Source organism: Mesoplodon bidens, assembly GCF_964165515.1.
Source record: "Mesoplodon bidens genome assembly, chromosome: 2".
NCBI lineage: Eukaryota > Metazoa > Chordata > Mammalia > Artiodactyla > Ziphiidae > Mesoplodon > Mesoplodon bidens.
This window is the reverse complement of record NC_138177.1, coordinates 72,917,559-72,936,589: the sequence shown is the minus strand read 5'-3', so window position 1 is coordinate 72,936,589 and position 19,031 is coordinate 72,917,559. Positions and strand designations below refer to the sequence as shown.

Below are 19,031 nucleotides of genomic sequence, written 5' to 3'. Positions count from 1 at the left end.
TGTTTTCCTCATTCTACTGGATTCATACTCTAATCTTTCTCTTGTAACTGGCATCTTTTCACTTATACACAAGGCCTGTTATCCTTAAACTCAGCTTGGGAGTTCTCCAGTTAGCATTTCTCAGATTTATCTCCTGAAATCTCATCCTCTTCCCCAAACCTTTCCCAGTTCTGAGGTTTCCATGTGCAGTTCACTGACTTGCCTGTAGAGCAGTTTATTTTCCCTTAGCTGGATGCTTTACTCACTCCCTCATTACACGTCCTTAATGAAAGATTCTTTATTTCAGGACACAGCTAGCAAGAAAATTGTTGCAAGGAGTGTAATTATACCTATCAAATAGGAACATTGCACTAATCCCCTAATAACTGAGGTGACTAGGATTACTAGACAGCTGGGAATTGTACAATACTGGCCACCATTCATCACTGTAGGCAAGAGCATTAAATGAAGTTTCCTGAGTTAGGTTGTTAATGGCTGAGCTATGCTCCTGAACAATCTCTAACGGAATTGTTTCCATATGGGACACAGCCCAGACATAGCAACACAAGCTGGAACAGATTCAGAGTATGAATAATGTGATTGGACTTAGAGAATTATAAATAACAACAAGGATCTGTTTTAAATAAAACTAAAATGCATGTTAGTGATATTTTTCCTTGTTGCAGATATGGCTTAAAACCTCAGTGTTGTAGCAAGCATAAAAAGCCTATTAATTGTAAAACACTAAAATGGTTTCTTTTATAGTTGGACCCTGGACGTTTTTTGCACATAGGGACCCAGGCACCCCAATGCCTTGCTGCTCACCTGGATAACCAGGTTGCAATTGAGAGTCCCAGAGCTATTTCCCGCACCAGTGAGAATGATCCGGTGAGTTGCTGTGTATATGGGTTTTTTTCAGGGCTTATAATTTGTATTGCCTCATTTTGCACATAAGAAAAACTGAAACTGAAAGAAGCTAAGCAGATTTTTACATATAGTCAGTACCTGAGACAGCATTCTGGAACCCTGATCTTCCCCATCCCTATCTGATACTATGGTAACATAGCTCAGACAGGTCAGTCCATATCTGTTTTGGTTTAGTTCCTACCATTGAACTCACTTTGTGCCAAGGGTTTTGTTGGGTATAGAATAGGTACCTAGTAAATACTTAACTACTCAATTCCTTAGAAGTTAAATTTAGTAGTTATTATTGATCTTAGTGTATGATGGGTTGGCAAACTTTTCCTATAGGAACCATATAGTAAATATTTTAGGCATATGAGCCAAAGTGATCTCTGTCACAGCTACTTAGCTCTGCCATAAACAAATGGGCCTGGCTGTGTTCCAGTAAAACTTTATTTACAAAAATGGGTAGCCAGCCATAGTTTACCAACCCTGGTATGGAGAATCCTAACAAAATCAACTTACTTGCCTAGGACTACATAGTTTTCCTAATAACCAATCTGGTACTATCTTCCACCTTTCTAAGTGGATTTCCTAGTGTCTGGAGAGGGAACTAACTTGATTTGTTGAGAAGAGTGGTATTTAAAGTGAAGTTTATTGGCAGAAACCAGGATTCCAGCAGTATCCAGTGTTGCATTTTCTATTTCAGGTCCCATTAGGCTAAATGCTGATTTCTCCTTCCTCAGTATTATTGTTGCCTCTTATAAATGAAATTAGTTGTATGGTCTGTGCTTAAATGTGAAGGGAACCAATAGCTTCTCCCTCCCTTTTTGTCCCTACCCCTGCCCTCTGAGTTGCCCCATCTTAACATATGCTGTGCTTGTGGAGGAAAAAAATAACTCATTACCCAAAACGCCATCTCAGCAGGGTGTGTTTTATTTATGTCTCTAGCGTTAATCTACTTTCACAAGCACGAAATGAAATAGAATAAGTGAATGAAGTCATTGAATTGCCTTTCAGCTTTTCCCTGTAATTGTAGTCCCTTTATCTGCCAGTTCCTCAGAGGTTTCTATGGCAACAGTGGCATGCAGATGATCTTGTCACGTGACTGGATCATCTCTATGCTCGGCACAGAAGAATCCAGATGGCAAGATTTGTCTCTGCTCCTTCCACATCTAGGGTTTATGTTGCCGAGCAACTGGCTTCATCATTCAGGCCAACATCAGCTTTATGTATACACTGTGGATTTGGGGACAACAGCGAGCATTTTTTGTCTAAGAAATGAAAGAATATCTTTTCCAGCTCTGAGAGAGAAGTGTTTCCTCACTACAGTCTAGAAGGCCCTTGACACTTTTTCAAAGTCTTTGTCACTCTATCCATTATACCTGTTTGCATTTTTATTTCCTAGGCCAAGCATGGGGAGCAGCATGAGGGTCAGCACTACAACATATCCTTCCAAGATCTGAAGACTGTATTCTCCCACGGCCTGCCTCCTCGCTTTGTAATGCAGGTGCTCAAAACAGGGGAGGGAATTGGAGGGAGCTTATAACACAAGCTGTTGATAGCAGAGGGGTGGAATTAAATGAGTAGAAAACTATAAAAGATTTAATTTGAATCTTAAAAACAAATCAGATAAATTGAGCTATTGATTATCTTTTGTGAATAGTGCTGTTGTTATAATTACTTTAAGCAAATGCTTATCTGCAGTTAACCTCTTTAAATCCTTTTGGGAGCCAGGCAAAATATTCTTAAGTAAATAAATAATCCACTCTTTTCCTTGTGTTACCCAACAGATTTCTAGAAACTTTAGACTTCAAATAATTGTTAAAAATGAATTTAATACTTTCCTTAGCAAAATATCATGAAAATAGTTTATATGTGTAGAAAAGCAAAAACATAATATATTTTTGAGCCAAACAGAAATGATATTTGGATTAGATGCATCATTCATTGTTCTTCTTCAGTCTCATGAGTTTTCAGAAAATGTAGTTTTGTGGTCATAAATTCAACCCAAAGAATGTAATCTTGGGTTGCTTTGTAGCCATTGAAAGAATTCATAGTTAACTGCAAGCAGAGTTTGTTGGCAAAATTTGTTTTTGTTTTTTTTTTAAACTTTTAGTAAACATTTATTTATTTATTTATTTATTTGGCTGTGCCAGGTCTTAGTTGCGTCATGCAGACTCTTAGTTGTGGCATGCATGCAGGATCTAGTTCCCCGACCAGGGATCGAACCCAGGCCCCCTGCATTGGGAGCATGGAGTCTTACCCACTAGACCACCAGGGAAGTCCCTGGGGAAACTGGTTCTTTTGGCTAATTCCTGCTCAATTATTTTCAGCCTCAGAAATTATTCCTTCTTATTGAAATATCAAACTTGACTGTGCAGGTGATTTTTAGCTTAGAAACCAGAGGATGTCATTTCTTCAGTGTGTTTTATTTCAAGAAGTTAGATGAGACACCAGTAAAGGGGCTAATTCTAGGCCATAGACAGCTTGTCATCAAAAATTTTGTTAAGTTTGGAAATAGGACACGGTCAGAAGAAATCATCACTTTAAACTGTCCGAAGACATTCATAGTACAATCTCTAACATAGTTCTGAGAGCCTAACTTTAACTATTGCAGGTTGCTTTCAGAATGGTTAACCACTAGTGCTTTGGAAGGAATTACTCATACATTCTTTCCATAACTTCCATTTATGTAAAGGCCAACTCCCTCACCATTGTTTGTGTATTTTAGTACTGTCATATTGCCTAATATGGCATTTCTGTTTTAATATCTGTATCATGTTTTTGAAGGTTTCACTTTCCATTAAGTTTGAACTTACCTGTCAAAGTCCTTCTCCAGTTCAATTGTTTGGTTAGGATTTCTTTAAAAAATACCAACACTATCTTAGTCCCTATCTGATATACTTGTGAATAGTATTCGTTAGGTATTTATTCTTATCAGTAGACATTATTAAATACTTTATTTGCAAATCATTTTCACACATATCACTGCTCCCCAAATTTTTCCACCAAATTATTCCTGGTGGCAAAAAGGGAATGAATTTTGTGTGTCAGTTCTCTGGTGTATCTGTATATTGGTGGTGTCAGGTATGGCCTCATAGCTATGGGGCAGTTGGTCACACCTGCTCCTGAGCTGGTATGTATATAAGTTCTAGAGAAAAGTCTAGGTGGTTACAGTAATAAGAATTAGCTAAAGGGACTTCCCTGGTGGTCCAGTGGTTAAGAACCTGCCTTCCAATGCAGGGAACGCGGGGAACTAAGATCCCACATGCCATGGGGCAACTAAGCCCATGCGTCACAACTACTGAGCCTCTGCCCCACAACTAGAGAGCCCATGTGCCGCAACTACAGAGCCCAAGCACTCTGGAGCCCACGAGCCATAACTAGAGAGAAGCCCATGTGCCGCAACGAAAGATCCTGCATGCCGCAACTAAGACTCGATGCAACCAAAAATAAATTAATTAATTAAATTTAAAAAAAGAATTAGCTAAAAATAAATTTAAAAGAATTAACATTTATTTGATGCTTACCATGTGTCAGATGCTTTGTTAAGCATTTTACATGCTTTTAATATTTATATCAACCTTAAGTAGTTTACATAGTTATGTCTGGATTATTTGTAAATTTCACTTAACTGATGTAATATCTGTGCTTCATTTACAGAAATAATCAAAAGCTGACTGTTACACACTTGGTACGGGATAATGTGTTTCAACTTTTAGCTAAATTACATGGCTAAATTTTCAAATTCAATACCAACCTCTCCTAACTGAATAAATGAAAAATAGGCAATTTGATGCTATGGTTGCTATGTTGGACTCGGTGTATATTACCAAGAACTGGCTAGAAGCTCCACACCCCACCCTCTCCTTCCTCTTTCCCTGTTTTGTTAGGTGAAGACATTCAATGAAGCTTGCCTGATGGTAAGGAGACCAGCCCTAGAGCTTCTGCATTACCTGAAAAACACCAATTTTGCTCATCCAGCTGTACGATACGTTTTCTGTATCCTTTCCTGCTTGCCTGGGCTATCTGAGCCAATGCTTTCCTCCCTCAAATGTGGGAAAAGAAGAAATGCTTTATTTGTTCACAGTTGAAGTGTCCCTTTTGGTGGTGTTTTCTTTTCTTTTTTTTTTATTAAGAAAATACCTTTATTTTTAGCCAGAAGGGGTTAAGTCAGAATTGACACTCCTGTAATAAGAGTGCATGAAAATTCTAATATTTTGAAAATTGACAAAATTTATTTTCCTCAGGAACTTGTTTCTTTTACTCCTTGCTCTAATTGGAGGTTTTTGCAGTCCTAAATTTAAAAGACATAAGTAATCTATTTTAGTGGTACTGTCAAAACAGCTTTTTTAAAAAGAATTAGGTATGAACATATTAAATAGCATATTAACATACTCCAACTTTTGGTGGCTCATCTCTAAAATGACCCAATTCTTCATCTCATGCTGTGTTTCTCCTGTTTTAATTTATCACTTAAGATGCTTCATTTGCAGTTGAGTAAGAGAAAGTCCAACTCAAAATGGCTTAGGTAATAAATGATTTTTGCCTAAGGAAAAGGAACATCAGGTTTAGGCTCAGGTTTGGTTATTTCAGCACTTCATTGAGGTCATCAAGAACTCAGATTCTGGGACTTCCCTGGTGGTCCTGTGGGTAAGACTCCGCTCTCCCAGTGAGGGGGGCCCGGGCTCGATTCCCGGTCGGGGAACCAGACCCCGCAGGCATGCCAAAACTAAAGACCCCGCACGCTGCAACCAGGACCCGGCGCAGCCAAAACAAACAAATGAATATTCTTTTAAAAAAGAGAGAACTCAGATTCCTTTAATCTTTCTGCTGTCATCCTCACCATATTAGGTTTTGTCTCCAGGTTGATTTCTTCATGTTGACAAAATGGTTGCAGCAACTCCAAACATCTCATCTTCACAGAGCCATGTCCAAAGGCCAGAAAAGTAAACATTCCTTTCTTGCATTCTTTTTTTTTAAAACAAAGAAAAATTTCCCAGAAGCTTCCATCAGACATCCCTCATTTCATATTGCCCAGAATTACGTCACACATCCATTCCTAAATCAATTCCTGGTGAGAAAAACAAAACTACTATTCCTTTCTCTTTTTTTATAAATTTATGACTTTTTAAAATATTTATTTATTTATTTATTTGGCTGTGCCAGGTCCTAGCTGCAGCACACGCGATCTTTTTTGTGGCATGCAAGATCTTCAGTTCTGGCATGCGGCATCTTTTAGTTGCGGCATGCGGGATCTAGTTCCCCGACCAGGGATGGAACCTGGGCCCCCCACATTGGGAGCATGGAGTCCCAACCACTGGAAGGGGGTGTTTTCTTTAACAGCAAGTGCTTTAGATGGCGAGAAGGGAACAGGAAAAACCCTCAGTCTTTGCCATAGTATTCATTTCTGTGCAAAACAGGATTGGCTGATACTGCATATTCCAGATGGTAAGAACTTCCCTCACTATGTTGGGGTTATTCTGTTACTGTGGTAACATTGTGGCTTCAATTTCCTGACAGGGCTCTGACAGCTAAGGGAGAGGTCTTTGCTCCAGGTACAGGCTGGTCTGAGTTAGTTTTGGAACCTTTTGATAATTAGAATGAAGTATTTTTTGGCGCAGCAATCCTCACTTTGATAGGTAATGCCCAAGAGCATAAACTCCCACCTTAGTGTTCACCACAAGCTTTATTGCCATCAGCCAACAACTTTGAGTACCCACAGAGCCTTTGACATGGTACTCTTTGTCAGCATTCTAGGTTGTCAGCATGGATCTTAAAAACTTAAACTCTCATACTTCGCATATATCCCTCATTGTTTTGTTCAGTGTTGTTTGCATCCACATTTTCTGTCTTTAAAAACTGCCAGGAAGCTGAGGTGACCTTTAATCCATTTATTTGTGTATTGTGTGTAATGATAATATTTAAGATGGACCAGACCAAAAAGTAAACCTCTGAAGCAAGAAGGCTTTAAGAAATATATATGGGAAACTGAAGTCATCTCCCATAACTTAAAGAAGCATAGAGTATTTTGAGTTGAATACAGTCAGTTCCTGCCTAGTTTGTTTTCTTTTGCCTTTTGATTAGCTCATCTTTGGGTGAAAAACTGCCGGGATCTTCTGCAGTCCACCTACAACAAACAGCGCTTTGATCAACCTTTAGAGGCTTCAACCTGGCTGAAGAATTTCAAAACTGCAAATGAGCATTTCTTGAGTCAGGTGACTAGACTCCCAGAAGTTTGGTGCTGGACAATCTTTTAAGATTTTTATCTTCTTTGTGCCCTGAGTACCAGTAGACTATGGAGAACTAACATTGTAGTTGGGATAACTATACCATTTTGTATTTCTTTCATACATTTTATCCACAGTGAGTTCACATGCTGAAACTCATTTATCCATGTACACTAAAGGGGCAGCAGTAAGCTGGTCGCATCTGGTGGGCAGCAAAGTGAAGGCCAGGTTGCTTCACGGACTTTTCCAAGGTGACAGCCTAAAATCCTCTCACACACATTTCAACTACATAATTTTCTCCAGGTTAGATCTTTTAGGTACCAGAAACATATTCATAAAATTATTCTCTAGTGATTCTTGGATACAGTCTCTAGGCCAGGGATTTTCAACTCTGGATATGTCAGAATCACCTAGGAGCTTGTTAAAAATGCAGGTGCCAAGTCTTCATCCTGGGCCTTTTTAGTCAGAATCCCTTACTTTTTTGTGTGTGTTTCTTTAAGCTCCAGGCAGAAATGGGCTAGAAAGCATTCACTTCCCTGCTGAGCTCTCTTACAAGGCTTGAAAAATAGATGAAAATAGACTCCTAATAACCTTAGCCTCCTACCCTACCTTCTTAGCTAGGGATGGGTTCATCCTTAGGCTAAGTGGCCTTTTTTGGTCTTTGTTTTATTTTTAGATAAAAGTTCAAGAGAAGTATGTCTGGAATAAGCGAGAAAGCACTGAGAAAGGCAGTCCTCTGGGAGAAGTAGTTGAACAGGTATAAAAAAAGACACTGAACTTGTACTGTGTCTAACCAGAGACAGCCTCTTGTAGGACTGCAAGCCACTGTCTCTCTTTCCCTACAGGGCATAATGCGGGTGAGGAATGCCACAGATGCAGTTGGGATTGTGCTCAAAGAGCTAAAGAGGCAAAGTTCTTCGGGTATTTTTCGCCTCCTGGTGGCAGTGGATGGAGTCAATGCTCTCTGGGGAAGGACCACACTGAAAAGAGAAGATAAAAGCCCGGTAGGAAAACTGAGTTTCTCTATTTTGGTTTCTCTGATTTCAGAAACCATCATTTACGTAGGCTGGGACAAAGCCTTCTAGACCATGCAGTATATTTTCTTGCCTTGGAATATTTGAAATAAGATGTGTAGTGAAAATAGTATCAGAAGGAGAAGATGATGCCACATTCCATCATCCACTGAGTACCAAGTGCGTGACAACAAAAGCTGTGTTTTCTTTCCTTGTCAATTTTTTTCTTTCTATTCTCTTTTCAAAATGATGTTCTCTGGTCTAAGCAGAGACGATGATCAGAAGCATCAAGGAAGGGGGTGGGTTGGAGCAGTGGGTATTTTCTCCCTTGGTAACTGTTTTTTAATCTCCAGAAGCATGGCAGTTTGAGGAGCAGTGGCCATGTAGCTTATTCCAGAGGTACCTTCAGGTACTGTGGTTATGTAGTAGTTGAGGATTTTTTTTTCTTTTCTTTTTCTGGCCTCACAGCACAGCTTGTGGGATCTTAGTTCCCTGACCAGGAATTGAACCCAGGCCCTCGGCAGTGAGAGCACAGAGTCCTGACCAATGGACTTCCAGGGATTTCCCAGTTGAGGACTTTCTAGTTGTTGTCAGTGCAGATATCTCAGGGGAGCATCCGGGCAGAGCAAGTAATGTTCTCTTCTCTCCCTCTTTTCCCCCTTTCTCCTCCCTCTCACCTCTGTCTCACACACTGACCGATGTGCAGATTGCCCCAGAAGAACTAGCATTTATTTACAACCTGAGGAAAATGGTGAAAAATGATTGGGTGAGTGCATATGATACCTAACAGATTTCAGAAAGAAATGTATTTTCGTTTTAAAGATGTTCAACTGCCTCATTGCTAATACTTACTGGTCTCTAATGTTATGGACAGAAAGTTCTGATATCTTATTTAATTCTCATACCTGTACCAAGTTTTAAATCTATATATTTGGTTTTTTATCTTTCCACTTGACTGGAGTACACTTACTCAAAACCATTTTTTTGAAATATTGGCATAATTTCACTTTGCTGCAATTGTTCAAGGTGTTTTTATTTCTTATCAACTTTGGAAAGGATTTTGATAAATTTAAGATCATGTAGCAATTTACTGTCAGAGTCAAATTGAGAATTAATAATCAATTTAGTTGCCCTTTAACTGTGCTAGATCACACTGCCATACCACCATATGGCAAAAAAAAAAAACTGCAGATGATTAAAATGCATTTTTCTGTCTTTTTCAAATTCAGCTTTTTCTCCTTTCTTTCAGCAAGGAGGCGCCATTGTGTTGACTGTGAGCCAGACTGGGTCTCTCTTTAAGCCCCGGAAAGCCTATCTGCCCCAGGAGTTGCTGGGAAAGGTCAAATCACTGGAAAATTTGTTTACCCTTAGATAGTCATTCTGTCTAAATATACATACATATATATATATATATATATATATTTTTGGACATAATTTCAGACTTGGAGAAAAATGGTATTCCTCTGTGACTTCAGCTAGATTTCTAAAATGTTAACACTTTACCATGTTTGCTTTACTCTTTTTCTCCATCTATTTTTTTCCCCTGAATTATATGACAGTAACCTGAGATATGATGCCCTCTTTTATCTCTAAATAATGCATATTTCCTAAAATCAGAGATATTGTAGGGCTTCCCTGGTGGCGCAGTGGTAGAGAGTCCGCCTGCCAATGCAGGGGACACGGGTTCGTGCCCCGGTCCGGGAAGATCCCACATGCCGTGGAGTGGCTGGGCCTGTGAGCCATGGCCGCTGAGCCTGCGCGTCCGGAGCCTGTGCTCCACAGCGGGAGAGGCCACAGCAGTGAGAAGCCCGTGTACTGCAAAAAAAGAAAAAAAAAAAGATATTCTAATGTATAACCACAGCACAGTTATCAAAATCAGAAAGTTAACATTGACTGTTACCTAATCTATAGAATATATTCTGATCTTGCCAGTTATCCCAGTGTCCCTTACAGGAAAAGAAAGTCCTGGATAATGCACCACACTCAACTGTCAAGTGCCTTTAGTCTCCTTTAATCTGGGACAGATCCTCAGTCGTTGTCTTTTATGACCTTAATATTTATCTCTCTGTTTTTGAAGAGTACATGCTAGTTATCTTATGGGGTTGTCTGATGTTTTTTCCTGACTATATGTGATGTTAGAAGTTATATTGTGTCTTCTCAGTGCATAATATCAGAAAGCACATGGAACTTATTTCTCCTGTTACTGGCAATATAAACTTTAAACACTTAGTTAAGGTGCTCTCCACCTGATTTCTCCTCAGTAAAGTTACTCTTTTCCTTTTTTGTAATGAATAAGTATCTTGTGGAGATACACTTTGAGACTAGGTAAATATCCTTTTACTTCTCAAACTTCCCCTTACTAGTTTTAGTTTCCATCGGTGATTCTTCCCTAAATCAGTTATCATGATAATTGCAAGATGGATATTTTCTAGCTCCACCATTACTTCTAAATGTATCAGTTGGCCCTCTCTTATAAGAATTTTCCTTTCTCCCTTATGTATTTGTTTCAATATAGACATATGGATTCTTATTTAATGGGTTTAGAACCCATTAAATAATTACTATCATTATTTATTTTGCTGCTTAAGTTATCCCAGATTTGGCCAGTAGGAGCCCTTCAAGCTGGCTTCTGTGTCCCTTTAACATGTCCCCATCATTTTCTCCCTACCTTTCCTCCTCTGTCCCCATCATTTCTAAGCACTTATTTACTTTTGGCACAAGAATATGTTCCAGGGCTTCCCTGGTGGCACAGTGGTTAAGAATCCGCCTGCCAATGCAGGGGACACGGGTTCGAGCCCTGCTCCGGGAAGATCCCACATGCCATGGAGCAACTAAGCCCATGCGCCACAACTACTGAGCCTGTGCTCTAGAGCCTGTGCTCCGCAACAAGAAAAGCCACCGCAGTGTGAAGCCCGCGCACTGCAACGAAGAACAGCCCCCGCTCACCGCTAGAGAAAGCCCGCGCGCAGCAACGTGGCCAAAAATAAATACATAAATTTATTTAAATTAAAAAAAAAAAAAAAGAGTATGTTCCAGACTCATCTTGTACTTTCCATGCCCCAGCCCTAAAATCAGCCATTTCTTCAAGGAGCTTTGGTTCATTTTAGAGGAGAATGGTATTTAGAAACCAAGACCTGAGTGCTAGGTATACTTATTGCTACTGGGATGTGGGTGTCACTTCTTCTAGGCCCTCCAGCAGAGTTAGTAAGTAGATATATGCACTATTCATATATACAGACATACATGTATATGTGCTATATGCATATATGTGTTTATATATACACATCCACATTTGTAACCCTCTTCTCCAATGATAATCTCTCATTCACAGTGTATTTACATATTAGCTCAATCTTAGATTATAGTAAAAGTAGTTTCAGAATTGCTAAACCTTGCCTCTATACAAATAAGCTGCAAACTAGAGGGCAAATTTTTTTTTTTACTTGTTTTATTTAGGCTCAATATTTTTTAGAGCAGTTTTTATCTTTAGCCTAAGGGTCTTTCGTTCAAATATTCTGTTCAGAAGTTAGTTTGGGTTAGTTTCCCTCCTCCCTTCAGTGTTATGTTTGAACTTTGAAATAGTTTGATTCATTTGTTTCAGTTTATATAGGATCTTTTCCCCCATCCTTGTCATTTTGTTTAATTTTTTTTGAGTATATGAACTATCAAAACTGTTGTTGAGGGGCTTCCCTGGTGGCGCAGTGGTTGAGAGTCCGCCTGCCGATGCAGGGGACGCGGGTTCGTGCCCCGGTCCGGGAGGATCCCACGTGCTGCGGAGCGGCTGGGCCCGTGAGCCATGGCCGCTGGGCCTGCGCGTCCGGAGCCTGTGCTCCGCGACGGGAGGGGCCACGGCAGTGAGAGGCCCGCGTACCGCAGAAAAAAAAAAAAAAAAAAAAAAAAAAAAAAAAAAAACTGTTGTTGACTATTGAAGTTAGAACTGTAAAAAAAATTCAAACACGTATACGATTCTGTGTGTACACTCTCAGGTGGCATTCCCGCCCCTGCCCCCCGGCCTCCCCTGGCCTCAAGCGTTCTCTCTTTTTTAAGTGTATTTGTGGCCATGTAGAGCAAGGGTAGCCGGCCCCAGAGAATGTGGAGTAGAGGAGAAGAGAACAGAATCAAGGACCTTAACCTCAGAGTGTTTAAATAAATACTGATTTGTCACTTAACGAATACTGTATCCTTTTTCTTCTCCAGGAGGGATTTGATGCCCTGGATCCCTTTATTCCCATCCTGGTTTCCAACTATAACCCAAAGGAATTTGAAAGTTGTATTCACTATTATTTGGAGAACAATTGGCTTCAACATGAGAAAGGTCAGTTGCTTAGCTTTTCCCTCTCACAGAAGAATCCCACTGAGTCAGAGCATTGATATCTTCTTCCCTCAGCAGCAGCCTGTAATTTGTACTTCATCTTTTTTTTCCTTTTATCTTGACTTCTTTCTGGCTAATTACATGGTACAGAAGGTGTGGGGTTGGTTAAAGTTTGATTTACAAGAGACATTATATCTCTCCCTAAAATTCTCACGTTAGTCTAGAATAAGATGCTCATGCTAACAGAGGAGGTGAGAACGAACCCAGCCACTGGCAGTTTCCAGGTGATTGGGTTGCTGCCACACTCTGTCACATTTATTCATCGTTAACACACTTGCATTGAGAGGCTCATATGCTAGGTAGGACACCACCAGAACAACTGATGCTGTGTGAGAGGCTACTCCAGCACCAAACCAAATCCTTGCTATACCTGTCCTAGTATTTGTAGATGAAAGTGTTCCAGCTGCTCATTTAACCCTTGCCCTCAGTTCTGGGTGGGTTGTGGGTGTGTTGGGGGGGCGGCGTGTAGAGGAAAAATAAAGGTGGTTCTGTCACATAGAGAATTAGCTACAGTTGGAATAGGTTATTAAAGGAATAGGGGGAAGAGTATAAAGCAGCTGCAGCATGATGAGTTAGGAGGCACAATGGAGAGATTTCTAAAAGGGGGTTGAGGGGCTTCCCTGGTGGCGCAGTGGTTGAGAGTCCGCCTGCCGATGCAGGGGACGCGGGTTCGTGCCCCATTCGGGGAAGATCCCACATGCCGCGGAGCGGCTGGGCCCGTGAGCCATGGCCGCTGAGCCTGGGCGTCCGGAGCCTGTGCTCCGCAACGGGAGAGGCCACAACAGTGAGAGGCCCGCGTACCGCAAAAAAAAAAGGCGGGGGGGGGGTGGTTGAGAGATTTGACAAAGTCCTTAAAGTCCAGAGGATAGTCTTGAAACAGAGGGAGAGAGAGATGATGGTTGGAGGAACAGAGACAGAGAAGGAAATTATGCATAGAAAAAAATAATACTGGCGGGTGGAATAAAGGGCCTAGAAGTGAGGTTTTGGGGGTGTTAATTATATCAGAACATAATGTGGGTAACGTAGCCTTTGACTACAGAATTTGCTAAGTAACACAATGCTACAGGAGAAAACTGCCAGTTATCTGTGTTTGACTCCATTTTAGCTCATACAGAAGAAGGGAAAAAGGAGTTGCTGTTCCTAAGTAACAGGAATCCCGGGCAGCTGGAGCGGCTCTGTGCCTACCTCTAAGCCATGGTCACAGGGTACGTGGAAGACAATGGACGTTTCTTCAAATGGACCCAGTCAGATGGGGGAGTCCTGCAGTACACAAGAAGAGCAGCCGGGCACGTGCACTTACGGGGTCGGACAGGACTGCGGTCAGCTCCCAGCCTTCGTTGCAGTGGGTTCCTTGTGATGTGACTGTGGTGGCAATAAGATGTCCTGAAACGAACATCAGTTTATTAGTTGTGGTTTTCACATTTTACATAATCATGTAGCTTTTCCTAAAAAATTAAATTAAGTATCTTTCTTAAAGTGTTGTGTTATATTTATAAGATGGAAAGAGCCTTCAGACTGGCCGAATTGCATTTCTTTGGCATTCTGCTTGTTGAGACTAAATTCTACAGAAATTTTCCAGACTTTATTCAATTTAGGAGATTGAGACTCACAGCTTAACTTCTCCCTCCCAGACCATTCACTTCCTATTTACTCTTTTATCAATGGTCCCTGAGAACTTTCCTCAAACTCCAGCTGTCTGGCAACTTTGTATAGCACAGCCCCTTTCTACAGGTTCCTGAAAGATGTAAGTTCTAAACCCCTGCAGCATACATTGTATGTAGTGAATTAACATCTTTAATCCATGTAGAATAGTACTATCTGTGTACCATCTTTCTGAGATTTGAGAAAATAGTGACTCATCAATTTCAGAAGAGTCTGAGTCTCTCACCGTACCCAGGTTGTTGGTTCTAAAGAGTGAGAAGTTTGATTCCTAGATCTGCTGCTTATTAGCTAACTGTCTTAGCCTATTTCCTTCTCTAATTTTACCTTATCTCTGTTTCACCTTATGTAAAGGTAGTAATAATGCCAAACTTTCAGGGATTTTGTGAGAATTAAGTCACATAATAAAAGTCAAGGGCCTCACACATAGTAGGTCCCCATTAAATGATAGGTAGCTACTATTTACAACTTGGATTTTATTAATGCTTTATTTGAACAATTACTATGAGAAGAGAGTCTGAATGTATATCAGCATTTTTCACTAGAGAGCCAGCTGCCCCTACCCTATCCTCAAGGATTCCCTGTCAAAAATAAAACCTCCATCCCTGACCCAATCCCCAGACACTTTAGCTAGACTGATGTTCTAGCATCAGACTCAAAGATAACAGCCTTATAGAGACTGCTTAACCAGCTCCCACAGTTGGAAAGCTTGAATCCATTTAACAAATCCCTTTTAATATAGTTCTGCTTCTCTGACTGAACCCTGACTGATAGGCCTCCCAATACAGATAGTCAAGCCTTGAGATCTGTCTTTTCAATAGCTCAGACTCACTTCCTCCTCTCCATCCTTACTACCACTGCCTTTCATAACCCCATCGCTTCTTGTTTGAGTTACTATAATCATTTGCTAATTTGTTTCTCTGCCAACTACCCCTGGCTCCTCCCTCCAGTCTGTCTTTCACTGGGTTGCCTGAGTGAGCTCTCTAAACACAGCACATCATGCAATTCCCTTAATGTCATTCAGTGGCTTCACTATGCCTTTATTTTTGCCATGTATGGGTTACAAAGTTCAAACCATACAAAAACATTTCATGGAAAATCAGGCTCGGTTTCTCTCAGCTCCCTTTTCTAGAGGCAATCAAATTATAGAGACAAAATTCTTAAAAAATATGCATTTTTTTAAAACACAATAGTGTACTTACTCTTCTATACCTTGGTGTTTCCAGGTATCTTGGAAATTGTACCTGTCAGGAGTTTTTCATATAAATCGAGTGCCTGCTCTAAGGAATTTAAAAAGAAAAGGAAACAGGTAGCACACAGAACCTCCAAGAGGGACACTGTCACAAGCTCAGCAGCCACGGACAACATCCTAACCACAACAGGGGAGGGTCTGCTGTGATAAAGTCACCAGTGCTACTGTGACCATTGACACTGCAGCCTATGCTAATGATAATGGCAGCTATAGCCCCCAGAAACCAGTGCTGCTGCCTCCCCCAAAAAAGCAAGATGCCACTGCTCTTACCCTTACCAGATGCTGGACAGGACCTGAATCTGATTGACAAGCCTGATCCTTAACTGTAAATGAGGCTGGGAAATTGGCTTCCATCTTGGGAAGGCCAAGCTCATAATCAATATGCCTTATTCTCTTTCATGAATGTGGAATAGTAAGCTGTATGACTATACTATCATTTATGTACAAAATCCTTACTGAAGAATTGCCTCATTACTTTTGCAATTTGCTAAATATGGATTCTTAATTTTTTTCCAAATACTCTTATCATAATCTACCCTATCCAGTCCCCTTTTTTTCTTAAGATCCTTCTACTGCAGACCTGATCCTCATGCCCCAATTTTTTTTGTCTCCATGCTAAGCCTGCTGCACAGCTGGTCTCTTGGGGCTTTTCTTCATCACTCAGGTGGACTGAATGCAGAATGAAAAGTAAGCAAAACTGTCTTTATTTTCAGATGACATATTCTTGTATATAGAAAACCTTAGGAAATCTCAAAATAATCTACTAGAACTAAAAACAAGTTCAACAAGGTCAAGGTCACAACAATACAAGATTAATACACAAAAACCAATTGTATTTCTCTATACTAGCAGTGAAAAATCCAAAAATGAAATTAAGAAAGTAATTCTGGGGACTTCCCTGGTGGTGCAGTGGTTGAGAATCCGCCTGCCAATGCAGGGGACACGGGTTTGATCCCTGGTCTGGGAAGATCCCACATGCCACGGAGCAACTGAGCCTGTGCGCCACAACTACTGAGCCTGTGCTCTAGAGCCTACAAGCCACAACTACTCAGCCCGCGCACCTAGAGCCCGTGCTCCGTAACAAGAGAAGCCACTGCAACGGGAGGCAGAAGCCCGTGCACCACAGTGAAGAGTAGCCCCCCGCTCACCGCAACTAGAGAAAGCCCATGCACAGCAATGAAGACCCAACGCAGCCAAAAGTAAATTTATTTTTTTTAATGAAAAACTTAAAAAAAGAAAAGACATATAAGTGGCTGACAGGATAATGAAAAGATGCTCAACGTCACTAATGATGAGGAGCAAATCGAAACCACAGTAAGATACCACCTCACACCCACTAGAATGGCTACAAACCAAAAAGACAACAATAACAAGTGTTGGGGAGGATGTGGAGAAAAAGGAACCCTCCATGGGAATTCCCTGGTGGTCCAGTGGTTAGGACTCAGTGCTCTCACTGCCAAGGGCCTGGGTTCAATCCCTTGTCAGGGAACTAAGATCCCATAAGCTGCGGGGTGCAGGAAAAAAAAGGAACCCTTGAACATTTCCAGTGGAAATATAAAATGGAAATATAATTTTAGAAAACAGTTTGGCAGTTCCTAAAAATGTTAAGCACGAAGTTATCACATGACCCAGCAACTCCACCACTAAGTATCTACCCTAAAGAAATGAAAATATGTCCACACAAAGACTTGTGTTCAAGCAGCATGAGACTATTCATAGCAACATTATTCATAATAGCTAAAAAGTACAAATAATCCAAATATCCATCAACTTGTAAACGGATAACCAAAAATGAGCAAAATACTAATACATACTACAACATGGGAACTCAAAAACCTTACGCTGAGACTCCAAACACAAAAAAAAATACATTTGTATGATTACATGAAACATCCAGAAATGGCAAATCTATAACGGCAAAAGTAAATCAGTGGTTGCCTGGTGTTAGAGGTAGGAACAGGGTTTACCTGTAATCACACAGGAAGAATCTTTGAGGGATGATGTAAATGCTTTAAAACTGAATTGTGGTGATGACTGCACAACTCTTTATTTACAAAATCATACACTTAAGATGCATATAAGTGACACCTCAATATCATTTATTGTATATAAATAATACCTCAATAAGCGTGTTAAAAAAAAAAAACTGCAGTCAGATTTCTTCCTTCCCTCTATTCTTCACCAGGTTCATAGCTTCATCAAGGTCTGAGGCTCTCCCAGCCTCTTCTGGTTTCCTGAGATGTTCCCACACAGGCATTTCCCCAATAAAGCACATGCATGTATAATCCCACTTGGTGTTTGCTTCTGGCGTATAGTATACTGTCTTCAAGAGACAAATTAAAGTTGCGAGTCAAAAAAAGATACACTGTGCAAACACCAAAAGAAAGCTGGTTCATCTATATTACTATCAAAGTAGATATTAAGGTAAAATAGCATTATTTGAGAAAAAGATATAATTTATAATGGTGGAAGTTTCAATCCATCAGGAAAATAAAACTGTAAAGTAGTATGCAGTAATAACATAGCCTAAGAAAATAAAAACTGACAAAATTACAAGGAGATAGACAATCATAGCGGAAGAGTTAATATACTTCAGTGGGAGAAGATATTTTCAACACAAGTAACTGACAAAGGGCTTGTATTCAGAATAAAGAACTTACTCCTACAAATGGATGAGATGACCCCAAAAAATGGGCAAGAGATTTGAACATGCACTTCACAGAAGTGGCTATTCTAATGGCGATAAACATAAAAAGGTGCTCTCAATCTCACTAATAATCAGGAAAACTAAAACCAATGATATGGACTAAAAATTTTTAATGTTGACAAGGTTATGGAACATCACCTGAAAACACTCCTACACTGGTGGTGAAATTGTAAATTGGTAAATTTAGAAAAGTTTAGTGTTATTTACCGTATTCAAACATACCCATCCTTATGATCCAACAATTACACTCCTAGGTATATACACAACAGAAATGTGTGCATGTCCACATGCACAAGAATGTTAACTGTAGCACCTAATAGCCCCAAACTGGAAACAATTCCAAAGTCTATTATCAGCAGATTAGATCATTTGAGGTATATTTCTACAATGGCATTCTGAAGCAATGAAAATGAACCATAAGTATATGCAAGAACAGGGAAGAAGTTAACAATATTGAGCAAAAGGCAGACGCAAAAGAATATGTACTCTGATTGACTTACATTATATACATAGATAGACAGAGCGAGCCAGTCCACAGGGTTAGAAGTCAGGAAGGCTGTGAGTTTTGGACAGGAAGGAGAGGACACATGTGAGGCTTTAGGGTAGCGTCTAGTTTTCTGGCAAGGTTTTATTTTTTGCCTGAGTCGCTATTAGCCAGCAGAAGTATCCTGTGAAAAAGGACACAACAGCTGCAAGAGCCGTCAGGAGTATATAGGAGAATCTTTAGTGAGCCGCGCCAGGAAACCCACGGGGGAGGCAAAGAACCCAGCGCCAAGAACGCTTCAGCATGTCGCTTGAGCCCTGGTGCCCACAACTTCCGGCCTGCGCCACTGTGCCCCGCCCCTCGACAACAACGACTGATAAGCAAGACCGTTCCACGCCAGGAAGAGGCGGGGTATGAGGAGCGGTGTCA

The 19,031-nt window shown here is 40.5% G+C and overlaps 1 protein-coding gene across 3 annotated transcripts in view; it reads left to right on the top strand.

The window, feature by feature from the left end:
• The window catches only part of DAP3 (death associated protein 3), a gene marked incomplete at its 5' end in the record, with an annotated part of 29,281 nt that extends 15,305 nt beyond the window's left edge, over positions 1-13,976 (top strand). For all 3 annotated transcript variants that reach the window (XM_081219625.1, XM_081219624.1, XM_081219626.1), the window contains 11 exons: positions 745-867; positions 2,291-2,392; positions 4,779-4,887; positions 6,244-6,336; positions 6,973-7,103; positions 7,792-7,872; positions 7,961-8,119; positions 8,835-8,894; positions 9,378-9,467; positions 12,326-12,443; positions 13,606-13,976. In XM_081219625.1, coding sequence (XP_081075751.1) covers positions 745-867; positions 2,291-2,392; positions 4,779-4,887; positions 6,244-6,336; positions 6,973-7,103; positions 7,792-7,872; positions 7,961-8,119; positions 8,835-8,894; positions 9,378-9,467; positions 12,326-12,443; positions 13,606-13,691 — 1,152 coding nt within the window. In that variant the 3' untranslated portion in view covers positions 13,692-13,976. The remainder of the gene's footprint in view (positions 1-744; positions 868-2,290; positions 2,393-4,778; positions 4,888-6,243; positions 6,337-6,972; positions 7,104-7,791; positions 7,873-7,960; positions 8,120-8,834; positions 8,895-9,377; positions 9,468-12,325; positions 12,444-13,605) is intronic.
• Between the last annotated feature and the right edge of the window lie 5,055 nt (positions 13,977-19,031).